Source organism: Tauraco erythrolophus, chromosome 4, assembly GCF_009769465.1.
Source record: "Tauraco erythrolophus isolate bTauEry1 chromosome 4, bTauEry1.pri, whole genome shotgun sequence".
NCBI lineage: Eukaryota > Metazoa > Chordata > Aves > Musophagiformes > Musophagidae > Tauraco > Tauraco erythrolophus.
Window position 1 is genome coordinate 10,685,043 of NC_141468.1, and position 23,750 is coordinate 10,708,792.

At 35.7% G+C, this 23,750-nt stretch overlaps 1 protein-coding gene across 1 annotated transcript in view; it reads left to right on the forward strand.

The window, feature by feature from the left end:
* Positions 1–23,750, forward strand: part of SEMA3E (semaphorin 3E) — a 154,774-nt gene that overhangs the window by 100,147 nt on the left and 30,877 nt on the right. The window contains exon 5 of the mRNA XM_086609692.1: positions 17,226–17,319. Within this exon, the coding sequence (XP_086465818.1) occupies positions 17,226–17,319 (94 nt within the window). The remainder of the gene's footprint in view (positions 1–17,225; positions 17,320–23,750) is intronic.

Sequence of the window (23,750 nt, forward strand, 5' to 3'; positions counted from 1 at the left end):
TACCATCAGAAATTGGATTTTCAAGGTCATTGCAATCGCATAAGCTCACATCACATTAGAGGCAGGTCCATTTTTGTGGATATTATTTATAAAATAATACAGAGTGAACCATAAAGAACAACCTTACTGGTGACATGAGAAAAAATAAAGCTTCAAAATAGATAGTCACAAGTGTTTTCCTTTCCGTTTCCAGGTATTTCAGAATATTTGTCAAAAACTTTAAGCTACATTACAGTTAGTTAGTTGATGTATGAAAACATGAAAATGTTGTGTTTAATGTTTTCTGCAGCTGAACTTGGATAAATTGGAAAAACTCTCCCATATTCTAGACAATTAAAGCTCACTTTTGAATTATATTTGAATTAAAGGTTTTTTCCTCAGTTATTCCACATCAAAATTACTCAGCTTATCAGTCTATAAATAATATGTTTCCCCTAATTTTTTTCTCACAAATTTCAGCTTAAGCTGTCTAAACCAAACTGGTTTTATTCTGTCACTTACATCACTGTAATTGTTGTACTCCAAATTTAACTGACAGTTTTGTACCTAATGAGTTAAAGCAGCTACAATTCAGACTTGTCCCATACCTACAATACTGTCTATTAGTCTATTGGTCAGAACAACAGGAAAACAGAGGACAGGTGGTGAAGCTCATGTAAAATAAGCACTTGGCTGAAATAAACATTATTTACAGATATAAAGTTTTTAAAATATGCTCATATAATTCAATTAAAGTACTTACTTTAGTAAAATTTAATGATCTTTTCTAAGTAAAGACGCATCCCTTTGACAAACCAAACTAGAACCACATCATGAGAAACAATCTCCAAGGATCCAACCCATGCTGTGCACCTCCATCTCCTGTCAAAATCAGAAGCATCTGAGAAGTTAAGACCCCAGCACAACACTTAGATTTCAAGTTATTTGAATTGCAGAAACACATAGTCTTCTGAAATTGAGGAAGGAACTAAATCATAAGCAATTTTAAAATAAGCCAGCTTTGCATGTCGTCTTTGCTCCTCTCATGAACCTCCTGTCAGGCTTCCTGGTACAGTTTAAAGGAAGTAATGTCTATATATTTAGGAACACTATTTAAGAAAGCATAAACAACAGGTTAATAAAAATAGAAACCAACCAAACAAAAAATGAGAAACAAGACTTATATGTAATAATGTGTGGCCCATGATCCTCCTCTTATGTATCACTGTCCTTCCTTCCCTTATTTTTGTTTATTATTCTTCCTTGTCAAACTGAAGTTCTATAATTTTACCCACAGAGAAATTATGGGAAAATTACATTTTTTCTGCTTTTGTAGACCAACAGGAAATATATTTGCTACACTAATAAGTAGCTATATTAGCTTCTGTTATCTGAAAAGCTGACTATCAGGATTAAGAAAGACAGGTGCCATGTTTACGGTAGGTTAAAAATAACATGTGGTATGTGATTGAGTGGGCAAATTGTAATCTTACTTTCTTTGACTGATAAGGACATTGTGTAGCTGCAGGAAGTAAAGAGACAAGATCCTTCCTCAGAAAATTGCAGTTCAGACTCTGCTGGTCTCTCTGGCCAGAATATCCCGATCCAATGACTTCCGATTACTGCTCCCCATTTCTTCCTCCTCAGCTCTCTGACCTCTTTGTCACTGTCTGACTGTCATGGAAAGGAGAGTAACAAACAAAACAGTCTTAAAAATATAATGATACTATTCCATTTCTAAACAGAACCCAAACACCTTTATTAAAAAACTAGTAGAATTCAGACTTTCAGATTGAAGGGTAAATGCTTGTTTATAATTTGCATTCATATGCAGTTAAATGTAGTTCATAATATGCAGCTGGATGAAAGGAATATTGTTTAGATATTGTTGATATTTTTCACTAAATATATTGAACTTCAATATAAGTAAAATCTAACCTTGATCTGCAAAACTAAAGTTGCTTCTGAACAGTCTCTTTAAGTAGCATAAGGTGTATTTGAGGCTTACAAAGGTTTGAACAATGACACTGCTCAGACATGTTGAGGTGCAAAGGGTGGGAGGTAAAAAGGGAGCCCTTATAGCAGACTTCCGTGTATCTAGATACCTAACTAATGCAGTGTATGAAGTTAGATTCACTCTTGCGTATGGAACTACGAGTCAGCAATGTCAACACAGAGGAAGTACTTACTCTGTGGTCATGGACCTTAAATGTAGATTTCAATAGTACTTCCTGAGCTGACGGCAAAGTGAAGATGTCCTCTCAGTAAAAACTTCAAGATTCTTAAATTAAACCGTATACGAATACAGATTCAAGATGTAGGCGTTTAAGTTCATGATAGAATAGCAGGACTATATTTTCTACAACTTTATCTCTCCCAATTTATTGAACAGTTCAAAGAGAAACAATCTGTTGGAATAAAACATTCAGCTGAAGCGCTTGTTCTTGGAGTTCACCAGTCCCTTGTTGCATATTCATTTTTGGCTAGCAACAAAAGTTACATAAAGTCGTCTATTTCTGAATAGCCATTTGGCAAGAAAACAAGGCATTACCGTTTTTCCTTCGAACAGTGAGAATCTCCCAAAGCCATGACCATAGTCATACTGTATGATATCCTGATCTAGCATTTAACATGTTTTTGTGAGGTGCAATTCAGCTTATGAAAAGGAGTGTTCTGCCTCCTGTATAATGTCTTACATTCTTATGCAACTACAAATTCATATTTTCTTATCAAAAACAGGTTTGAACTGTGTCTTCCAGAACACTGAGCTCTTGTTAACAAATTGTGAAGCCAAAAGGAGATTTTTGTCTCCAAAAATAGGTAGAATTTCATTGCCTTATTGGCAGATCATTACTCCTTGGAACTTACAGAAAATCAGAACCTCTAAGTTTCCCAAAAAACACAGTAAAAATGTCCAATCCCATAAGCATGACCATTCCCCCAAGCATGACCATTCCCCCCTCTCTCTAGAGAGACTAAGCAGTCTCTCTAGAAAACATTAGTCTAATTTACTATGTAGTAATGAAATATGCTTTGAAATCTTTACACAATCGTATTGTACTTTGATACATTATATATGTTTAAATGCTTCTTTCATGCTTTTCATGGTTTAAAGAAATTTAATAATACAATGTGGTTTGTCTTAATAGAAATAATTATATTTGAATATGTTGATCATATAAAAAAACAAGCAATAAATATTGGATTTATTGAATTCTACCTCAAACTTGTGTTGCACAACCAGAGTCTAACCAAATACATATTTCAAAGTCAAATTATTTATAAATTCTATGATAAATTATATATCCATTTGAAAGATTAAATACGTAAAGGTTTTGTGCAACCATTCTATTGTAATACTGGTTTAATTGATATTGCTTTGGAATTCCAGGCTGTTCACTTTAGTAAAGTTGTTGCCAGATATTACCGTTCTAAAAATATACAAGTATAGTCACTGACAACAACATACAGCTTTTAATCTTTTTATCTCTTTTTAATTACTTTGACTCTGATGAATGTTGCTTTCCCAAATTCAAACATTTCAGCAAATTACTCAATGTTTTTCTGCCATTTAGAAATAAATTACAAATTGGGAAAAATAAGAGTGCTGACTTTGCAGACATAACAACTATTGGCGTTTGCAAAAGAACATATTACAAAATCTTGTCCAAAAAAAACATAAGCAAGTTAATCACCAGCCAGTAAGTGAGTTCATTATCACTGACTTCATGAAATGCTTCTAAATGTCAAAAATCCATGCAGGTCAGAAAAGTTAGGGTTCCTCCAGTTTCTACCTGTCTATCATCCAGAAATGAAGGAGAGTTCATTTCATTAAAATCAACACTTTTTTCTTCTGAAGAAAGCAAGTCAGAGATCCTCCACTCCAAATTTCCAATGATGAATTGAATATGCATATTTCCTATATGTTCTGTGAGAAAAAAATCTGATATAAGTCTTCAAACCACATATAGAAGTTAAAGAAATTTGCAGAAAAAAAAAAATATTCTGCTTCCATTCTCACCAGATCGACATCTGTCACTCTTGTTTCTTCTGATGCCAACAAGGTTGAGGGGGCAGTGAAGCATCTGCATCCAGGTTCTTCCTTTTGCATTTATATAAACATCTCAGTTTTAATAGTAGAAAATGAATACTAGAAGTGTGTTCTGTCTCGATCTATGTTTTTCCACATCTGGCTGCTAGTAAAACGGTACTCCACTACTGTTCTAAATAGCTCAAAATACCCTAGGTGAATTAAGATGAACCTTAGATAAATGAGATGAACTATCTTCAGTCAGGCAGTGATTATATCTTAAAGAGTTGTCTATTCAGCAGAGCAACAGGTTTTAGGGGTGCTCCAGAGGCTTTCCAATGATCCAAACTGCCTCATTAACTAACTCACAAAGTACCTTTAACAAGTCCAGATGGAAGTTCCACCAAATACATCCGAAAAGATTACTCTGCCTCTATAGAATCTGTGAAATGAGTGGAAATTCCGAAAGAAAACAACATGTAGAAATAATATCCTAAGTTTTTGCAAACTATATGGTGACAAGATAGAGCTGATTCCTGGAAAGGAAGGCATCTCTGCATGACCAAATCTGTTGAGAGAATGAAAGTTGTGGGAAAGAACAGTGCATGAAAAGTTTTTCTTCCAGAACAAGCTGTAAATTTTTAATATGTACATTGAGCTGGCAGAATACCATTTTCAATGCCTCATTTAACTCAGTAAACTGCCCACAGCTGTGTTTCTCCACCTCGGAAGGTTGGTGGACTAAGTCACTTTCCACAAAATGCACTAGTGGTTTCTGAGCATCTCCCTTATGTGTTCCTAATCTGATGTATTTCTTATTATGATATTTTCTCTTCAATTAGCCAGATGAGATTCTGCTTATCAGGGAACAGCAGATCTAAAGTCTAAGTCTTCAAGGCATGTTAGAAAGAAACTGCCTTTCAAGAAGCAGCAGGTGTATTTGTTTGCTTCAAGGACAGTTCAGTCAAGTTGGAATTTCTTCTTTCCATTCCATGTTGTCCTTAATATTTTATCAGTTGTAGGGAGGGGCATTTCTTTTTCTACATATTCTGTGATTCAAAGCAAAAACAAGATAAGATTCAACTATGCAATAAGCTTTTCATTTGTATTCATCCCAAACAAATCCCTCGTGTAGGCAACACGAGCTCCTCGGCTCTTGCTTTAACAAATTGAAACGACCTGACATGGAATTTAAGAGAGAAAGTCCCAATTATAGCTAAGTTTAATTTTTATATGATATAATTTTTCTGTTCTTGACCAATATTTGTTAATGTCATCATTCTTTCAGCTTTGTTAAGAAACAAAATTATATATGTGTTTATTATTTTAGGATATTGTTTCTGACGTATTTTTATAATTAAAACAAACAATGACCTGCCTAGTTACTTCTTCTCCGTGCTTTTTCCTATTACCTCATCTCCGCTCTCAGTTTGCAGAGGATTAAAGAAGAGGAACATCTGGTTTCACTGACCAAACAGAAATGGGTGTTGGTCAGTCCTTCATTAGACAGAATGTGTGACAAATTCTTGCCCTGAAAATATTTGCTCAGAGACACAATTTCCCTCTGCATGGATAAAAAGCCACCAGTTAGAATGCCATCCACTAAGTCTTAGCAGGTTTTTTAATTATGGAATTGAATCTGCAGTCCTAAATACTACAAAATTGCTTATTTATTGTAGTTCTTTGCATCTATAGTTCATGTAAAACTAGTCATAAAGCTGGGTGATGTTTAAACCAATATCAAGTGTTCATACATATGAAGTACTGCCAAGTAAGCAACAATGTCATGGAATTTTTTCCAGAGGGTTTCATTACATCATCTAGTCCGAATACCCACATCACAGGGTCTCAAATTGCACCAAATCATCCAAAAGCCCCAAAATTCAGTTAGAGTAAAGCATTTCAGGTTTTAAAAGTTAAATACACATATATTTCAAAGGAGATTAAAATGCTTCCTAAGCTAATAATAGGAGGGAAATGAATTAGGTGAGCATTACCCCTATGCCCACAACACACAACAAAGGTGCTATGTTGTGAAAAGGGAAAAGAAAAAGCTGAAGACTCACATCAACCCTAAACTAAAGAAGTATTTCTTACTGAACTTACGGCTTATCTATGTATTCCTAAGAAACTAAAAAAGTACTGGCCAAGCAACACATGAAAAAGATTTTCTGCACCAACTCAAGTAATCACCCAACCTCCCAAATTGGCTAATCTCTAAGCCTTAAAAAAAAAAAAAAGACAAATTTTCTCTTGTGACACAGGGTGAAAAAATTTACTTTGGAATCAACGCATATGGTTATGTGAAAATTTAAAGTTCATGAGATTTGGCTATAATAATCACCTGAATGAACAGCTGTATATGTAAGGATATACAGTAAGGATAATGAAGAAAGGACAATTCTGTTCTTCCCATGCTTTGCTGGGAAAGGGACAACGGGTATTGCACAAATAGAAACAAGGGCCAATAGGGACCATCAGAACATTTTATGTGGTGAATCACTTGCTACATAGGTAATTTCTCCCAGATATTGAATTAAAACATAGTCAGGAAAATATGCATTGTTATTTCAAAGAATCCAGATAACGGCAACTCCATTATTTCTCTGGTGAGTTGTTCTAATATTTAATTACTTTAAATATTAGGAAATAGCCACTTACATTTATCTAACTTCAACTTCCTGCCATTTAACCTTGATATGCCTTTGGTAGCAATGTTGAAGTCTCCCACTATCTTTTCCACATCTTTTCCACATTTAAGTACCTATGCACAAAGATCAAGCCACCTCTTCACTTTTTTTGATAAGATGAATAAATATAGCTCCTTAAACCTCCTATCACAAGGATTCCTCAGCCATATTTGTGTCCTTCCTGTGAACTCTACAGTATTTTCACTTGTTCTGGAAGTGTAGACACTAGAACCAGACATACTGTTCAATGGTGTGTATACAGGAAAGATCACTCCCCTGCCTCTATTTGAGATTCCTCTTTTCATAGACTCAAGTGCTCAGTTCTTGGCACAGCATCACAGTGAGAAATCTCTTTTTAGCATTTTGCACTTGACCCAGAGTTCTTCTCTGGAGCACAAAGTTATCCCAGTTTACACACTTTGTGTATTTGAGGCACCTAATTAGCAGTCTCATATGACAAGGTCAATGAAGAGATTTCTAGAGACAAATGTCACTGTCAGCTCTAACAAGGCACCTAGGATGGCCAAGGTTCTAAATGAGACACCTCAGTCTAATGCATAACAGTAGTCTGAACCTCCACCTCCTAATGCACTGTGATGTACTTCAGATATAAACTGTGTTCCCTATTCTGAGATATACCACTTTGGATTTACCGCTTTGGATTCAGTTGTATTAAAATCTACTTTGTTAGTTTCTGGCCTTTAACTCGATATTCAGAGCATTCCGTAACCTGAACACATCCAGAGCTCTCATTAACCTTTACTCTTCATTATTTACACCTCCTCAGTCTTTTTTTAAACTTAATTAGGAAAAAAAAACCCCACATATGATTGTTTAAATCACTGCTAAATTAAAAAAAAATCATAGTTCTATCGAAAAAAAAAGATAATTAGGGAAACATTCAGTAAAGGAGGATTCATCGATGCGTACCCAATAACAACTGTACTTTGGTATATGTCAGCAGTTCATATTTCTTAATAATTATACAACGCACACTGTTTCATCAAATGGCTACGTACTAAGTGAAATGCACTGCAGAAAGCCAAGTACTCTGTATCAGCACAGTTGTTCTTATCAGTCATTCTAACACGTTGGAACAGACGATGGGTTTGTTTGACAGTACTCTCCATCCATAAAATGAGGTGAATGACATTCATTACTTTTGAAAACTGTCTAAATACGGCCATACGTGGAGTTTAGGTTCAATTTAGCAGATTAGTAGAGAATGTAAATTGATCAGCCTTATGAAATGAATTTTCCATCATATTAAACCTGCCCGTTGCAAGATTAAAGACAGATGGTCAGGAGAGAATGAATCAACACAGAGGAATAATATTATTATCCCAGAAAGAAAGAAATACTCCACCTGTGTGGTAATTTGATGGGGGTAGGTAAAATATTCCAGCTCTCATCATAATGATTTTTAGATTCTGACACCTTTATTTATGAGGGAAATCATTTTTCTTAGTGAGAGCATCTGGTGAAGTCTATGGCATTCTTTGAGGAGTGCAGGTACTGCTCAATAAGATGTTAGTCATCATAATTAAAATCAGCAAACACTGAACAATGTCAGGGTTTAGTTAATATTTTTGCAGGTTTATTTTTACAGGTTTGTAAAGTGCACCCTTAATATTCTCTAATTCTTCTATAATTTATGACTGATAACTATTATCGTTTGATTGAGATCCATCCAGGAAAATTATTCCAGATTAAAAAGTAAACTAAAAAGAAGTATTACCTGCTGTTCATACACGTCATCAAGAGGCAATGGATCCACTCCTCTGCCCTTTCTTCCAGAATGGCCCACTTCGGCATGCCCTGTTTAAACTCTGAAAAAAGGACTGTTGGCTATCTAAGGCTCCACGTTATGGAGACAGACACAGGGAGACTTCCCCAGGGTATCTGCTTTCCTTCTGAAATCCATTCTCAGTTGAATGTAGCTGTTGCCCTGTCCATACTCAATGCATCTGTTGCTCCATTCATCACCAAAACCTAGACTGTAAGCTCAAACCATAGACCTGTATCCTTATTTTTTATTTTTTTTGTCATGACCTTTGTCCCCAGTTGTTATGATCGCAATCATTAGATGAGAGGACTTTTATTTGGTATTTGCTTTGAGGTGACCCTCATGACCTCAACACAAGTTTAGCCTGTCAAAATCAAGGAAAAGAGAAAGCTTTGGCTGGTGAGGCTCTGCGTAGACTCTGGACTTTCCCACAGAAATCCCTTCTCTTTTGTCTAGTAGTTTTGTACTATCTTTAGCTCCTTTTTCACCTGGTCATGAGATTTTATCTCCATATACAGCTATTCAAACATTTTAATACTAGAGATCTCTTACGTGGTCTCTGGAACTTTCATGTATACTATCATACTAATTCAATATAATCATAATTCGTTTGCTGATGGTCCCATTCTATGCCATAGGACCCTAATGAGTTCTTGTGTCCAGTTTAAGGTCATGCAAAGGTGTGTCCCCTAAAATTCTGACTAATTCGATCACTTCTGCTTAAACATTCTGAAATGTTAAGGATAAATGCCTGTGATTTCTATATGCGGGGTGGCTGGGGTTTTTTCATATTGCCAGAGTATTTCACATGCATTAAATCAGGAAAATATATTATTTCTGTCACTTTAGGTCACATATTTTGACACAAGCCACAAATTGCTAATCTTTTAGCAAACTCAGACAGCAGTCTGACATAGCTCCAGATTTTAAGCATGTTTTCAGGTTGAAGCCCAAAGTGTCTTAATCATTTAAATGTGGAATAAAATGCATAGACCTGAAAAATGCATCTGAATTTTTAGGGAGGATTTAATGTCTGTAATATTTTACACACTCTCATCCCATAGGACGATCGATCTTTTCAGTATGTCACTGGATAGTAAAGAGGATTGAAAACAGATCCTCAGAAGAAATACTACTTCCCAAATAATCTTAATTATGTCAAATAGCGGAGACCTGACTATTTCAGCCAGTTCTTTAAGGACTCTATTCCTAATATTGTATCCCCATTTGGCTTGGAAATTAAAGTTGAGAGACCATGGAAGGTGTAATTTTAAAAATTAGTAATCCTCTGAGAGCAAGCAAGGCAATTCTTTGCCAGTGCTTAGATTCTTTTGAAAATTAGTGTTTGCATTTTTTAAAGCAGGTATTACATCATGAAACAAAAAGTTCTTTCACTGTTGGAGCATCCTTGTGTTACTCACCCACATATCTGCATGTCTGTTTTATGTTGACTTAAATAGGCCAGTAGCTTGCAATAGGAAGTTACTAGTGTTGTTATAAGTATTTGGAGCACAGGTTCCTTTATATAAACTTCGTTATAATGATTCATTTTCTATTGATTTTAGATTTTTAATTTCTTGAGTGAGTTAGTTGGATTTATAACAATTAGACACCTACCTAATATTTGGGACTATAGTTATCAGATACTACTAATACACATTTTTCTTAGCACCAACATTTAGTCTGCTTAAATAAAAAACACTATATGATATGCAACGTCTTTTCAGGCCTGACCCACTATGTTATGTTGTTACACAAAGACAAAATATGTTACTATATATCTCTTTTACCACTTGGCTTCTTGATGAGGCAAGTGTACAGATTAAGATAGGTCATGGAGTTGAGAGTTCATTTTGGAGACTTATATTTGAATTATATTTTCTGCTGATTAACAGACATGTTCTGTGATTTTTCAATTATTTTTTTTTTAATGGAGAAGTCAAGGTTCATCCTTCCTGTAAGAAACCTCTGCATAGTGTATTCAGTGTATCTTTCTATGTCAAAACAAAAATGTAAGGATATGTGAGTAAAAAAGAAAGAAGAAAAGAAGTGACAAAAATGTTTTGAGAATATATGGAACAAAAGAATATTTGCAAAAAAGTGTAATGTGAATTTATACTAAAAGACATATAGTGCAAAAGCGAACGGAAATTAAGGTTTATTCTGTGCATTGCGCTTCACTTTCTATTGTGGTCAAAAAATATCTCCAGATTTACTCAGTATTCAGTTTCTCACATGAGAAAAATAATCCAGTTACATCAGTGAAATGCTTTAGAAATCTTATGTTTGATTCATTTTGAAACAAGTTCTTTGGTTCCTCATGTTAGGCTGTGGGAGTGTGTATGGGTACATAGGGATGTGCAAAATGCCAGAATTTAAAGGTGAAATGTTAAGATTAAACAGATTTAAAAATTATTTGAATAAATAGGAAAGTACGTTTGGGTAACAAATGTCTTCTTTGTCTAGAAATAGTGCACCTGCTGTGTTAAATATTTTTAGATTATATTTTCTACAGAATAGAGTCTCTTACAATCTTGGAGATTTTGTAAGTTACATTCATTTCCATGGCGCTAAAGACTGTTGATCAGGTTGTAACTGTGTCCCACTGTGTACCTAACTTGGAGAAGTTTTAAAATCACAGTTTTTCCCATGTGTTACTTTATTGTTTTGTTACTTTGATTTTAAGATAGTATTAGGGGAAAAGAAAAGAAAACAAACAAACAAACAAACAACAATATATGGAACTGGTGAAACCAGGAAATAGGATCCTTGTTCCTATTTTGGAACAAGGATCTCAGCGTCATTCTCATAAAGAATAAGGGCAAAATTGCTATGGGCTTCAATGGAAGTGCTCTGTGAGAGAATGTAAACCTGCGAGTGAAAATTAATCTCACAGCTTTTGTACAGGGGTTCGAGGAAAGCTTCTGAACATGCTGTCTTCAGAGTAGGGATGTGAACATATCCTTTGCACCCTCCCACGTCCTCTCCATTTCCAGCTCTCCCTCTTGCTCTGGGCTTCAGTCTCCAGCTCTAATCTTGTCAAAAGCCCATGCTAGCAGGTCACTCAGTCAATCCACTGGGATGTCCTTTCCCTCTGGAGTCAGTGTGTTCCAGTGTGTCCCATCCCCTCCCATCTTTTTCCTCAAACACGGCACTATGATTAAATAAAGGTAATCTTTGATGTTTACACTACCTTTTTCGATGCTTCAGGAATTGCTTGAAGAGAAAAAAGAGACACCATATGACACTAGCACCATATGGCTTTATTAAGATTTTTAAAAGAACGTTTCTCATGGTTTCGCACAAGTAATGTGTTTATATTTTACGCTTTCCCATTCAGTGCATGTTGCGTATGAACCTTCTTATTCAAAAAGTCTCAAATATATGATCCCTAGTAAATGAAACGCAACAAACAATTCTTGCATGTAATGTCATTCTTACTCTAAGGTTGAATAACTATGAGATCATTAACAGTAAGAAGGAATTTTGTCCAGTGAGTTACAGTAATAGTCAATAGTATAGCCAGTGTTAAAAACCATATTCACAAAAGTCTGCACAATGTCTCCCCACAGTACTCTATATATGATTTTCGCCCGCAATCTAAGTAACATAGACTGCTTAAAAAAACGAAAACAAAACCCCCAAAACAACAAAAACAAAAATAACTCCAACAGAAAACCCCCAAAACAATGAAAAAAAGTACTAACCGCAAATAGGCACAGGTCTCCTGGAGAGCAGACCTTGGTTGTACTGTTGGAGCATATGCATACAGAGACAAGTAGGTAATTAAAGGTTCTGTAATGGTTTAAATTTCCTTTTTAAAAATTCTAGTATAATATGTTTTGCTTTTTTATTACCTGCAAAATAATAAATATTGAAAGTGAAAAAAAATCACATTACAGAAAATCGAATTATTTTTTCTCATAAAAATAATGTCATAGGAAAACCCAGTCAAAGCCTCTATATTTTTAAGTCCTTGATTTAGTGAAAAGATACAGCCATTGTATTAACGTTGAGAATAGGCTTAGGCACTTTGCTGAATAGGAATGGAAGTAAGCATATGTTTTAAATTAATCACAGGCATAAATGCTGTCTTGAACCAGAGCAAAGCAGCACTTGGCATTAGAGAAAGCGATTTTCTGTAACAAAAGTTAAATGCAGTCTTTAAATTTTAATGGCTCTGATTGACCTTTTCTTTCATTATTATTTATAGCCTACATTATTATTCATTGTCTGAAATTATCCATCTATACCAACTTAATGGCGAAATGCTTGATGCCCTTGGAAATAGCTTCATTTCTTTTTAAACAACATTATTATTTTAATAATAGTTGAAAGTGTATTATGTTTCCTGAGTCATAGGCATCATAAATCATACCCAGAACCCCATTTCTTTTCTCAAACTGCACGTAGAGATCTGTAATTCCACTCCCAGCCCTCTATATGTGTTTTTGCCTAATTTTCACCCAACCACAGAAAAGTACCCGTAAAACAAATTGCAATGTTAAATTGCAGTGTTGAATAATCTGTGAGAAAACTGTCAGCTTTTTCCTGACATTTTTCAAGGGATTCCAATGTCACAAACAGCAAGGAGGGTTAGAATTATGGTATTAGCCTCCAAAGCTGATTATTAATGTGTAACGCTTATTTCGTTTAAACTGGCATCCCATGGAAGCTGGCACATCTAACACCTGATCTTCAGCTACTTGCCCCAGTGATTACTGCAACCGTGAAATATTTGGCATGCTGTCCTGAAAAATGAAGGTGAAAAATTTCTCTTGGAGGAGTCAGTGCTTACATTTTCAGTGACTTTTCAGGCAGTTACATGTATCTGCAAGCATTTATGAGATACGTATCCCACTTTGTATCAAAACTTGTGAGATCCACTTAAAAATTTCTCCAAGTTGCACTGAAGTCCAAATTTTGTTTACCTTCAGTGTTAATGTTAGATTAGATATTTAAGCTACAATACTTACTCAGAAATTCCAGCTGTGAAAATGCAGATAATGAAAGGATACTTTGCATTCTGCTTAACCTTTACATACCAGGGTCATACAGTTAGCTGTTTTAAACACATTCATTTCACGAAAGTTAAAAGAGAAGGGTTCATCTTTACCATTGATTTCATTCTGATTCTCAGGGGAATGATTGATTACATGAGCAGCTTTTTCATTGTGATACCATAATTTGGTGTACAGTGACACAAAATCCTTCCACATCGTCTAGAAAACTCCCATACCAGCCAAGTCTCCCTGGTCTGAGTATCAGTGGCATTTTATCAGGGGAAGACCTGAATATGAGGTGTGGTTTATGATGCCCTAGTGGGATCATGTCTTGTCCTACAGCACAAAATTTTCAGTTTCTATTCCCTATGTAGGATGAAATATGAGCCATATACGATAAACCATGAAGTATGAATAATGCAAATTCTTCAAGTATTGTTTAAAGTAATTTCATTTCCACATCTGATTACTTTACCTAAGTATGTTTTTTCTGTAATCAGTTTTAAATTTGTCACTTTTTCCTTTCATAGACAAGTCCATTTTTATTTTACTGTGAGGAAAAGTAAACAGAAATTATTAAGACTAGAAAGATCTATTAAATTTTAACTCTCAGTTTACCTCTCCACTTATTCCTAAATCTTTATCTCTAAACATTGGAGGTTTTTTTTTATTGAACTGAGTGATTGACAAATAGTTTAGTTGAGATCCCAGAAGATAAACTTCTTCATGAGAAACTTTATTTTTAATACCTGATCAGAGAACAAATAACATCAGATGGTCAGATTGAGGCTTAGAAATAATTTCTTTACATCATACTTTATGACAATTATGTCTCCCTAGTTCTTTTGCATCATTTCAGAGGTTTTTCTTACCCTTCCTGAGTTCACCTTACCCTTTTTTTTCTGTTGTTGACTCAAAATGTTATGGTATTCAGTTTTGAAAAATACTTGCTATGTGATGTTTGAAAAGTATGGAATGGGGCTGAGATTTCCACACATAGAGAAATATTTCTTCATTGTTTGACATTTACCCAACAGCAGATGGGGAATAATTACTACTGATGTGCAATTGAAGCTGATACAGCAGAAAATACTATTCCTGCACCACCAGTCTCTACCTAAGATGATTATTTTCTGCTGTATCAGCTTTAACATCAGGCACTAACATGCTGAACAGGGTTCGGTCAGCACGAGCTTCTGGAGAGGTGAGAATCTGAATGTCTTGTTACCTCGTGAGTTTTAGGACCGTTACTTAAATTTTTTGTGGTTTTGGCTTGCTGTTTTTATTTTGAGGTGGCTTTTTCTCTCAAGTAAACATAAAGCAGATGTCTTATTTTTCCAGAACTGCGTTCTGAGTTACATTCCATTTTTATAGAAACTCTCTAACTAATGGGAAGTTGCAGGAGAATGGCATGCAGTATTCAGACGGAAACCGAAGACAGGTACATCAGCCTGGCTGATGTGGGGATTAACGAGCGATTAATGCTCTGAAGGGGAGGGGCTTGTGACAGATTGAAGATTAACTGCTTTAAATGAAATGCATAGAAATATTAATCAATGAGTGGGAACCAGCAACTCTACAACTTTCTCACTTTCCTTATATTTTTTTTCTTTCTGTCCTTTTAAAAATTATTTCTTATTATTATTATCTTACCAGTTTTTCATCCCATGCAATGGCGAGTATCTCTTCTGCTTTTTTCTTACTTGTCTTTCTACATTTTTTTCAGAAAAGTGTAATTGTCATGAGTGGAGCTACTTGAAGAAAACATTAGTTTTGCTTTGGGGGCAATTACACTTGCTTGAAAGAGAGAGATTTGTAGGTTGTAGGGTGGGGCGAGTGGACATAGATGAGTGATCCGAAGAAGAGTGGGGAAAACAGTATTGCAGAGAGCAGACATATAATCAAGTTTCTGTATCTCTCAAAAGCGGTTTCTAGGGATCGAGCTGCATATGATACAACTTGCCAAAATTATCATAGAATCATAGAATGGTTTAGGTTGAAAGGGACCTCAAAGATCATCTAGTTCCAACCCCCCTGCCATGGGCAGGAACACCTGCCCCTAGACCAGATTGCTCAAAGTCTCATCTAACCTGGCCTTGAACACTTCCAGGGATGGAGCATCTACAACTTCTCTGGGCAACCTGTTCCAGTGCCTCTGAGTGAAAAATTTCTTATATCTAATCTAAATCTCCCCTCTTTCAGTTTAAAGCCATTGCCCCTTGTCCTATCACTACATAGCCCTGTAAAAAGTCCCTCTCCAGCTTTCTTGTAGGTCCCCTTAAAGTACTGGAAGGCTGCTAGAAGATCTCCCCAGAGCTTTCTCTTCTCCAGGCTTAACAACCCCAACTCCAGTCCTCAGGTCATCTTTGTGGCCCTCCTCTGTACTCACTCCAGCAGCTCCATGTCTTTCTTGTGTAGGGGACCCCAGAGCAGAATGCAGTATTCCAGGTGGGGTCTCACGAGAGCAGAGGAGTAGAATCACCAACTGCAGAAAAAAGAACTTGCTATAATGACATAAGGACTATAAGGACTATATATTTAAAAAAGGACTACCAGGACACTATTTTTTCCAGTCTAGACATATCAAGTTTTTTCTGCGTGACCACTGAGTTATTCTAATAAATATCTGAAAAGTCAAGTTCAATAAAACCTGATTTTCATGGTTAAAACTCCTTGGACCTGTTTGAGAATGTTTGCTGCAAGTGAGAAATCCAGGCAGATTCTTCTCAAAATTCTGGGGGATTTGGGGTCCTGTCACATGTAATTTTATGCCTCAAAAAACATTTGCCTTTGTATATTAGCAACATGAACCTGAGGTTAGTTTACTGAACAGGCAGGTTGCATTTATCCAATATGTTGATATAATCTGAATTTCAGTAGACTTTTCCGTGAAACTGTTGCACAGAACTGGAACTGCTAGACTATCAAAGTGTTTACTAGTCACACATTTGATGGCTAGTGGCACATTTTTTATGAAGCTTTTATAGCTTTGTCTCTATTGCCCTTTTATTCTCTGTCATCCCTGTATTTTGTGGTATGCTTTTTTTTGTTTATATATATTTAAAAATATTGTGTTCTTACTTGATATTTGAATCAGACATTAATGGGCTTTTTTGAGAAAGTTGAGACAGATGTAGCATTACAAATGAAAATTTAAATTGTAAATTCTTTCTCAGCCTTTAAAGTCTTATACAGACAAGTTAACCTAAGTTGGCAGTACTTTTTTTATACTGATATTCTGTTAAATCCACTGCAGAAATCACATCTGCTCTGAAAACCGTAATTGGGGATTCATTCCTAAACATACTTTTATGAAGGAGATATATAAACATCTCAAAGCTACCAAGAGAAGATAGCACAGCATGATATATTTAACAACTACTGGAAAAAAATGTTTAAAGAGGGAAAACACATTCCATGGCTAGATATCTATTTAATGTTAAGATAATCTGGAGAAAAGATAGAGGAATCTTCACTCCCTACTCCCACGGAAATTAAATAAGTGCAATTTTAGTGTCTATTTTACTGATTATTTTCGGGCAGTGCACATAAGAAGGTGATCTCTAGAAACTCAGAGAATTTTGTACTAGTACATAGTGAGCAACCATAATTGTGTTTTCTCCCTAATGAAGTCAACCCATTACACAGGAATAACAAAGTTAAGGTTCATCTCTAAGGACTTTTTTCTTTGCCTGTAGGGTTTACGCTGTTTTCTGTTATTTTTTTTTTTTTTTAAGGATCATCTGTTTCAACTGGAATCGCACAAATTTGAGAGAGGACGAGGCAGGTGTCCTTTTGACCCCAGTTCTTCCTTCACCTCCATCTTAATTGGTAATGATCTTTATGTCATAAGCTTCACGGTCCTGTCACTCTGTCATTCTGAGTCTCTTTCTTCAGCACACCAAAGTGTTGTCAGCCTTCCATTGCAACCTTCCACATGTCAGACTTAATCCTCATGGTGCTGTCTACATTAATATTGCATCCCAGGCACATTGACTCCAGCAAGAGTGTCTCACTGAAATGACTAGATGTTATACGACATGTGCCATCCTGAAGAGGTAATTGATTGCTGTGAGATTTTGGAAACTATAATTTCCTGCTTTCCTTCGAAGCAAAGCAATATATGTAGCTTAGTCTGTTACACCACAGAGACAAATACACAAAATTCACAATTTTTCACTTACTGAGACGTAATCTGAGTAACAAGCATCTTGTAAGAATGCAAATTTATCTGGATTTATATCAAGAATTTATTGTTTATATAAATTACAGATTCTGAGATCAAAATAATTTTTTTTCAATGCTGCTTTCTAACGAAACTATACAAAACTAGTGATTCTCTGTTAGAAGATTTAATCTTACACTTCACAGTTATAAAAATAGAATTCAGTCTGAGGCTCGCAGTGCCAGAAAGCTGTGCTGAGATAGTTCTCCTCTGTGCCTTGCTGGTAAGTATATCACTGTAGGGCTGGGACCTTCGAAGTTGTACTATAGTAAACCGTATGTTTTTTCTTCTATAATGTTTTCCTGAAAATATTTTGCGAGATCAAGAAAATATAGGCTTTGCATTATAGTACATTGACTAAAAATAGACTGGAACAGCAGGTAAGGGCGAAAGCTAGATGCACTCAGGGAACAATACAGTGATTTCTGGTTTTAGAAAACATAAATATGATGAAAACTGAGAGTTTATACGGAACAATCATTAAAAGGAAGAGCTAGAAAAAAGAGGCTAAAGATCAAATAAATTCTCAACTTTTCAGGGGTAAAAAAGTTAGAGGATTTAGGGCCCTTTGATATTTAAATTTGACTTCGTATCTCAAAATCAGACAGCTAAAGGCTCTGATTATTAGCGACAGTGATACAGCTCACCCATGGTGATAAGGAAGTACTGGTCATGAGTGACAGATGTATGTTTTACATGCTGGGTTTATTTATTCATTTACATTAACAAATTAATTACAAGAAGAATCTTCACCAGTAATGCCTAATGTTCCAAATTGCAGCAATTCATCAAAATATTGTTCATCCCTATTAAAAAAAATAATAAATTGCAGCTCAAATTCTTAAGAGTTAGTGGTCTCAGAAGTCATGAAAGAATCAGAAAAAACTGCTGTATTTTGACTGACCTTCCAAAATCCATGAAGCACAGATTGTTACGCTTTTCTTCCACCCTTATTTCTAAATTGTTTCTACAGTTTATAACAGATTCCAGTCTTAGCTCAGCCTGGGAACAAAGACTCATCCCATGGAAATTGCTGTAGGCCTGAAACCTCATCATCTAATCTTGAAGTCCTTCTCAACCTTTCCTCAGACAGAACTAAGTAAATAAATTAACCTGATCTTGTTCCTACTGTGAGATCAATGTGAATTTTATTTGCTTAAATGAAAGCCAGATTGTCCCACTGAGCACATCAAGACTAACGGTTAGTCCTTGTTTCTGGCCTATTCATTAGTTTGCCTGGATTATGGGAGGTCCTATGGATCCTATGGATCCTCACAGGTTTATCTGAAAGAGAAATCCATTAAATAAGCCCTTTCCTGATAAATGTTGATCAAAGTCTTGGATGTCGACTGACAAAGACTTACAAAATCAATCTCACAAAGCTGACAGTTCTGTATTGTGGCAAGATTAACAGGAGAAAAGAATACATTTTTATCAGATTACTGATACAGCACAAAAAACAGACAGACTTTCAACCCTTCATCAAAACTAATATGACATGAGAAAAGTATTTAGAGGCTGTTTTCCTAGGCCTCCATTGGGAATTCCATAATATCAAGTGATCATAGAATGGTATTTTAAAAGCATAACAAAACTCTTCAAAGAGTTTATTATTTTATTTATGCTTTTATATTTTTTATGCTATTGGAACACTTCCAACACTTAGGAAAAATATCCTAAAGAAGTTTGCATTTCCATGTGTTCTACTATATTCTACTAACTTCTAATTACCAGAGACACATAGCTTACAGAATAAACAGAATTAATGCTACTCCCTAGACTGCAGAATGTATGTCCTTTGTCTCTGTAGGTATCAATTTGAAAAAGATAGAAGATGCAAACACAGTCAATATTAAAGAATGTTTAATTGGCGTTTGATAATGAGATTGAGACCTCTAATGTCAAGTGCACTCTGAAGGAAAGAATGCTCCTTCTTTCAGCCAAGCACTTTTTCCAGCTCATGGTGGCCATGACCCCATGACAGCAGATGACAACTACACCATGCACCCTCCCGGACTGGTCTTCCAGTCTTTCCTCCAGTGCTTGGAGGTTCCCTTCTTCTTCATGCACTCCAGTTTTCTTAGAAAGTGAAATCTGCTCCTGGCATGGAATCAGCATGCCCTTAGAGGCTGCACCCCAGAGTTACCTCCACTCTCCCATGTAGGTTCAGCCGATGTGCATGTCTTTGAAAAGGTTTTATGCAAACCTGCTAGCAAAGTCTTTCACATCCCAGTATCCTCTTCTTCCTAACTAAATTCAAAACCTGCTTCCACCTCTGCAACTATTCCGCTTATGGCTATTGACTAACAGTGAGGATTAGACCAACAAGGAATCTTTACATACTTCTCATAAACGTTCAAAAGCTGTTAAAATCTTGATCATGAAAGATCATTTGCACCATCACTTATTAGAATCAGATTTAGCTAGACTAATTTACTCTCTACTCTGCCCTCGTGAGACCCCATCTGGAGTACTGCGTCCAGTTCTGGAGCCCCCAACATAAGAAGGACGTGGACCAGTTGGAGAGGGTCCAGAGGAGGGCCACGAAGATGATAAGAGGGCTGGAGCACCTTTCCTATGAGGACAGGCTGAAAGAGTTGAGGCTGTTCAGCCTGGAGAAGAGGAGGCTCCGGGGTGACCTTATAGCGGTCTTCCAGTACCTCAAGGGGGCTTACAAGAAAGATGGGGAGAGGCTGTTCAGGAAGGCCTGTTGTGATAGGACAAGGGGTAATGGTTTTAAAATAGAGGGAGGTAGATTCAGATTGGATATTAGGAAAAAATTTTTCACCATGAGAGTTGTAGAACACTGGAACAGGTTGCCCAGAGAGGTGGTGGATGCTCCATCCCTAGAGACGTTCAAGGCCAGGTTGGATGAGGCCCTGAGCAACCTGATGTAGTTGGAGATATCCCTGTTCCTTGCAGGGGGGTTGGACTAGATGACCTTTGAAGGTCCCTTCCAGCCCTAACCATTCTATGATTCTATGATTCTAATTTAGGAAGAAAGAGAATCTCTTATTCTCTATATCTTCATGTGTTTTGACACATTGATTAAAATACCCACTCCAAGAAAACAATTGTTTGTGACTTGACTTTAAATATCCATGGTGTTGTAAGTTTTATTACAGATTATCTGACCTAGTGGTAAAGTAGCTTGTAATGAATTCCTCAATAGATGAACAATTAACTTTACCAATTTATTGTCATTGTCAGGAAACAGAATAGATATTAGATAGTAGAGAGGCTAAATAAAAAATATTTCTAATGACCTCTCCCATCTGCTTTCAATAGCCAAAACTATTTTTGATATCAGATCATGCACACTGATTAACTTAGACCACACTAGCTCTTGAAAGCTGAAAAATTATTTTATGTCTTCATTTTGTTACCTGCAATATATCACAAGCAAGTGATGAAAATCTTAAGCTGTATTTGAATATGTTTTACTACCCAGGGAATCCATTTCAATAGCATTTCTTTGGTTTTACAGTTTTAAAATAGTTTCATGTATTTGAGTCCTTTCTTTTGCTCTAGACAATAAAATGAAATAAATACATTTTCTCTCAAAACAGAAAACAGAATATTTGAGTGGCAGATGGAAAATACAAATATATACAGGAAGTTTATCAATTAAGCAAGAGTTAATTTCTTTTGAAAATTTTTTCCTGCTGTGGAAATCATCACTTCCTAAAAATGTGAATTAGTATTCTGATTTTAGTCATGTGAGTAATAACTGACTGACAGTCAAAGACATGCATGAAATGTACTGGTATGTTCTATTCATTACATTCTACTCCTTTATCCATAACAGAGCAAGTCTACTCTGTAGAAAGTGATGTAATGCAGAATTTACACAAAAAGGACTACTGATGAATAATAGCTTGTGTTTGCATTACCTTCCAGTTTGAACTAGGTACACAAAATATGCCAATAACAAATGAAGGAAACCTAAGGTGGAAGCAGTCTATTTATAGAAATCTCTTGTATATATTACGTTTTTTTAATTAAATCACATGCTTCAATCTTTTCTACTTTGAGGATTGTCATCTGGGAATTCTTCAGTGTAGAGGAAAAAGTTTGTATTTGGTTTTGTACATATATCTCTCTGAGAAAATGGTAAAAACTAAAGGTATCTTTTAAGTGGTCCCAATTGAACTTTTGTGTATTTGTTTGGTAAACAAGAATGCCAGCTAAAAAGTATGCATATATCATTTGAGCTAAAACTGATTTTTGAGGTCCATGCGATTATTTTGTTTGTTTGTTTAGATAAGAAGAAAGTGTCTATTCTTATTTTAGCAGGGTTAATGAGGCTGTGTTAAAACTTAAATTTTAACAATTAATTTGTGAAATGCATATGAAGCCGAGGTTGGACCAGAAGAAGTGAGGAGTGGTGAAGGTCTGTGAAATTGCTCAGTTTATTTCCATGGGAAGATACTGGTTTATCAGTGTGATGTGCAGCACTATAAAACGCCGCAACCAAGACAGGAGTGAGTTAATATGTAGTAGTAGCTTTTCAATGGAAGAGAAAAGAGTGGAAATCTTGCCAGGATTTTTCAAACCACAACCTCAGGTTGTCTCTAAATCTAGAATTAGTCAGCACATGTAAAAACTTAACAGATTTCAAAATTTAAAACATGGATTTAAAGGATGTGCAAAAGACTATTGAAGAAGAAAAGGGAAGATCCTCTTAATGTCAAAAGTGGAAAAGATCTCAGAACTACGCCGAATATTCTTGTGCTGAGATCTTTTCCAGTCACGCTCGTCAGTATTATCTCATCACTTTCCTTAAGCAAGATGACCTGACTGCTCACACTTGATACTTGTCTTATGTTTAGTTTAGTAACACTTCAGGGTAAAAATCAGATTTAGTTTCTATATCTGTACATTATATGTCATGGAACAATATCCAGCCAAGACTGGAACTTCCATTTTCTCCCCCCAGGATCTCACAGATAAAATCAGTGGTAACTTTCTCAGTATATGATAGAATGCCATACCAGTACATTAGTTACATATACTAAAATTTTTTACCCATGTCAAACAGAAGGAATAGGATTCATGTCTGAACTTCCAAACAGCTGGACTCACAAATTACAATCCTGATCCCTAACCATATGTGACGAATCATTTACCCTGCACTGATGTATTTTCCAAGATTCACTATGATGTTGAAAAGACAAAAGCATCACATTTTGTATTACACATTATCATAATATAAAAAAATCCAGCCAGTCAGATATTTTTCCAATGGAATTCTTAAAGGGAGATTTATGACTAATGTAAATTATTTAATTAGGATTGAGAAGATTGTTTGGAACATTATGCAGACACTGGCAAATTCTGTTGTTCAAGCAGCTCTGTGTTGTTTAGAAATAAAGCCTTCTATTAGTTTTGGGAAACTTTAACTTCTACTGATGCTATAATTTATATTGACTCTTCATTTCACTTACCAATGTTTTACACTAAATCATCACCATGCGTTTTACAAGGCAATATCCGTTCTCTACAAAGCAATTAAGGCAAAATTACGCTCAGCTCTGAATCAGCAGAGGTTTCTGAACCAGCCTAACTGCCAAGCTACAAACTTTTCAGAATTGTTTTTCAGATTTATGATACCATTCAATTCATATATATCTCTTAAAAGAAACAAAATTCACACTTTGAGGGAGTCCAACAAGCAAAATTCTTGCTTTTGCTGTCATCTTTTTAGATGCCAGCAAATGTTATTTGAATGGATCAGTCATGTTTATTTTGATTAGGAGGTAGGAAGTCGTGTCACTGAAATGTGTCACTCGGATTAGCCACGAACTGGAAATAATTTATTTCCTTCTTCTTGTCCAGTTTAATGCTTGCTGTGCTATTTTCTAGCCTAAGGATGCCACCTAGTGACAATGATTGTCTATGTCTTAAATTAGGCCTAAAACATTTCTAATCTAAGTTCACAAGTATATGAAATGTGTGATTCTTAATGCTTGATCAGTTAAGAGAAATTGCGCCCATGCATACCTAAACAGCAGAATTATTGCTGGTATATTACTAA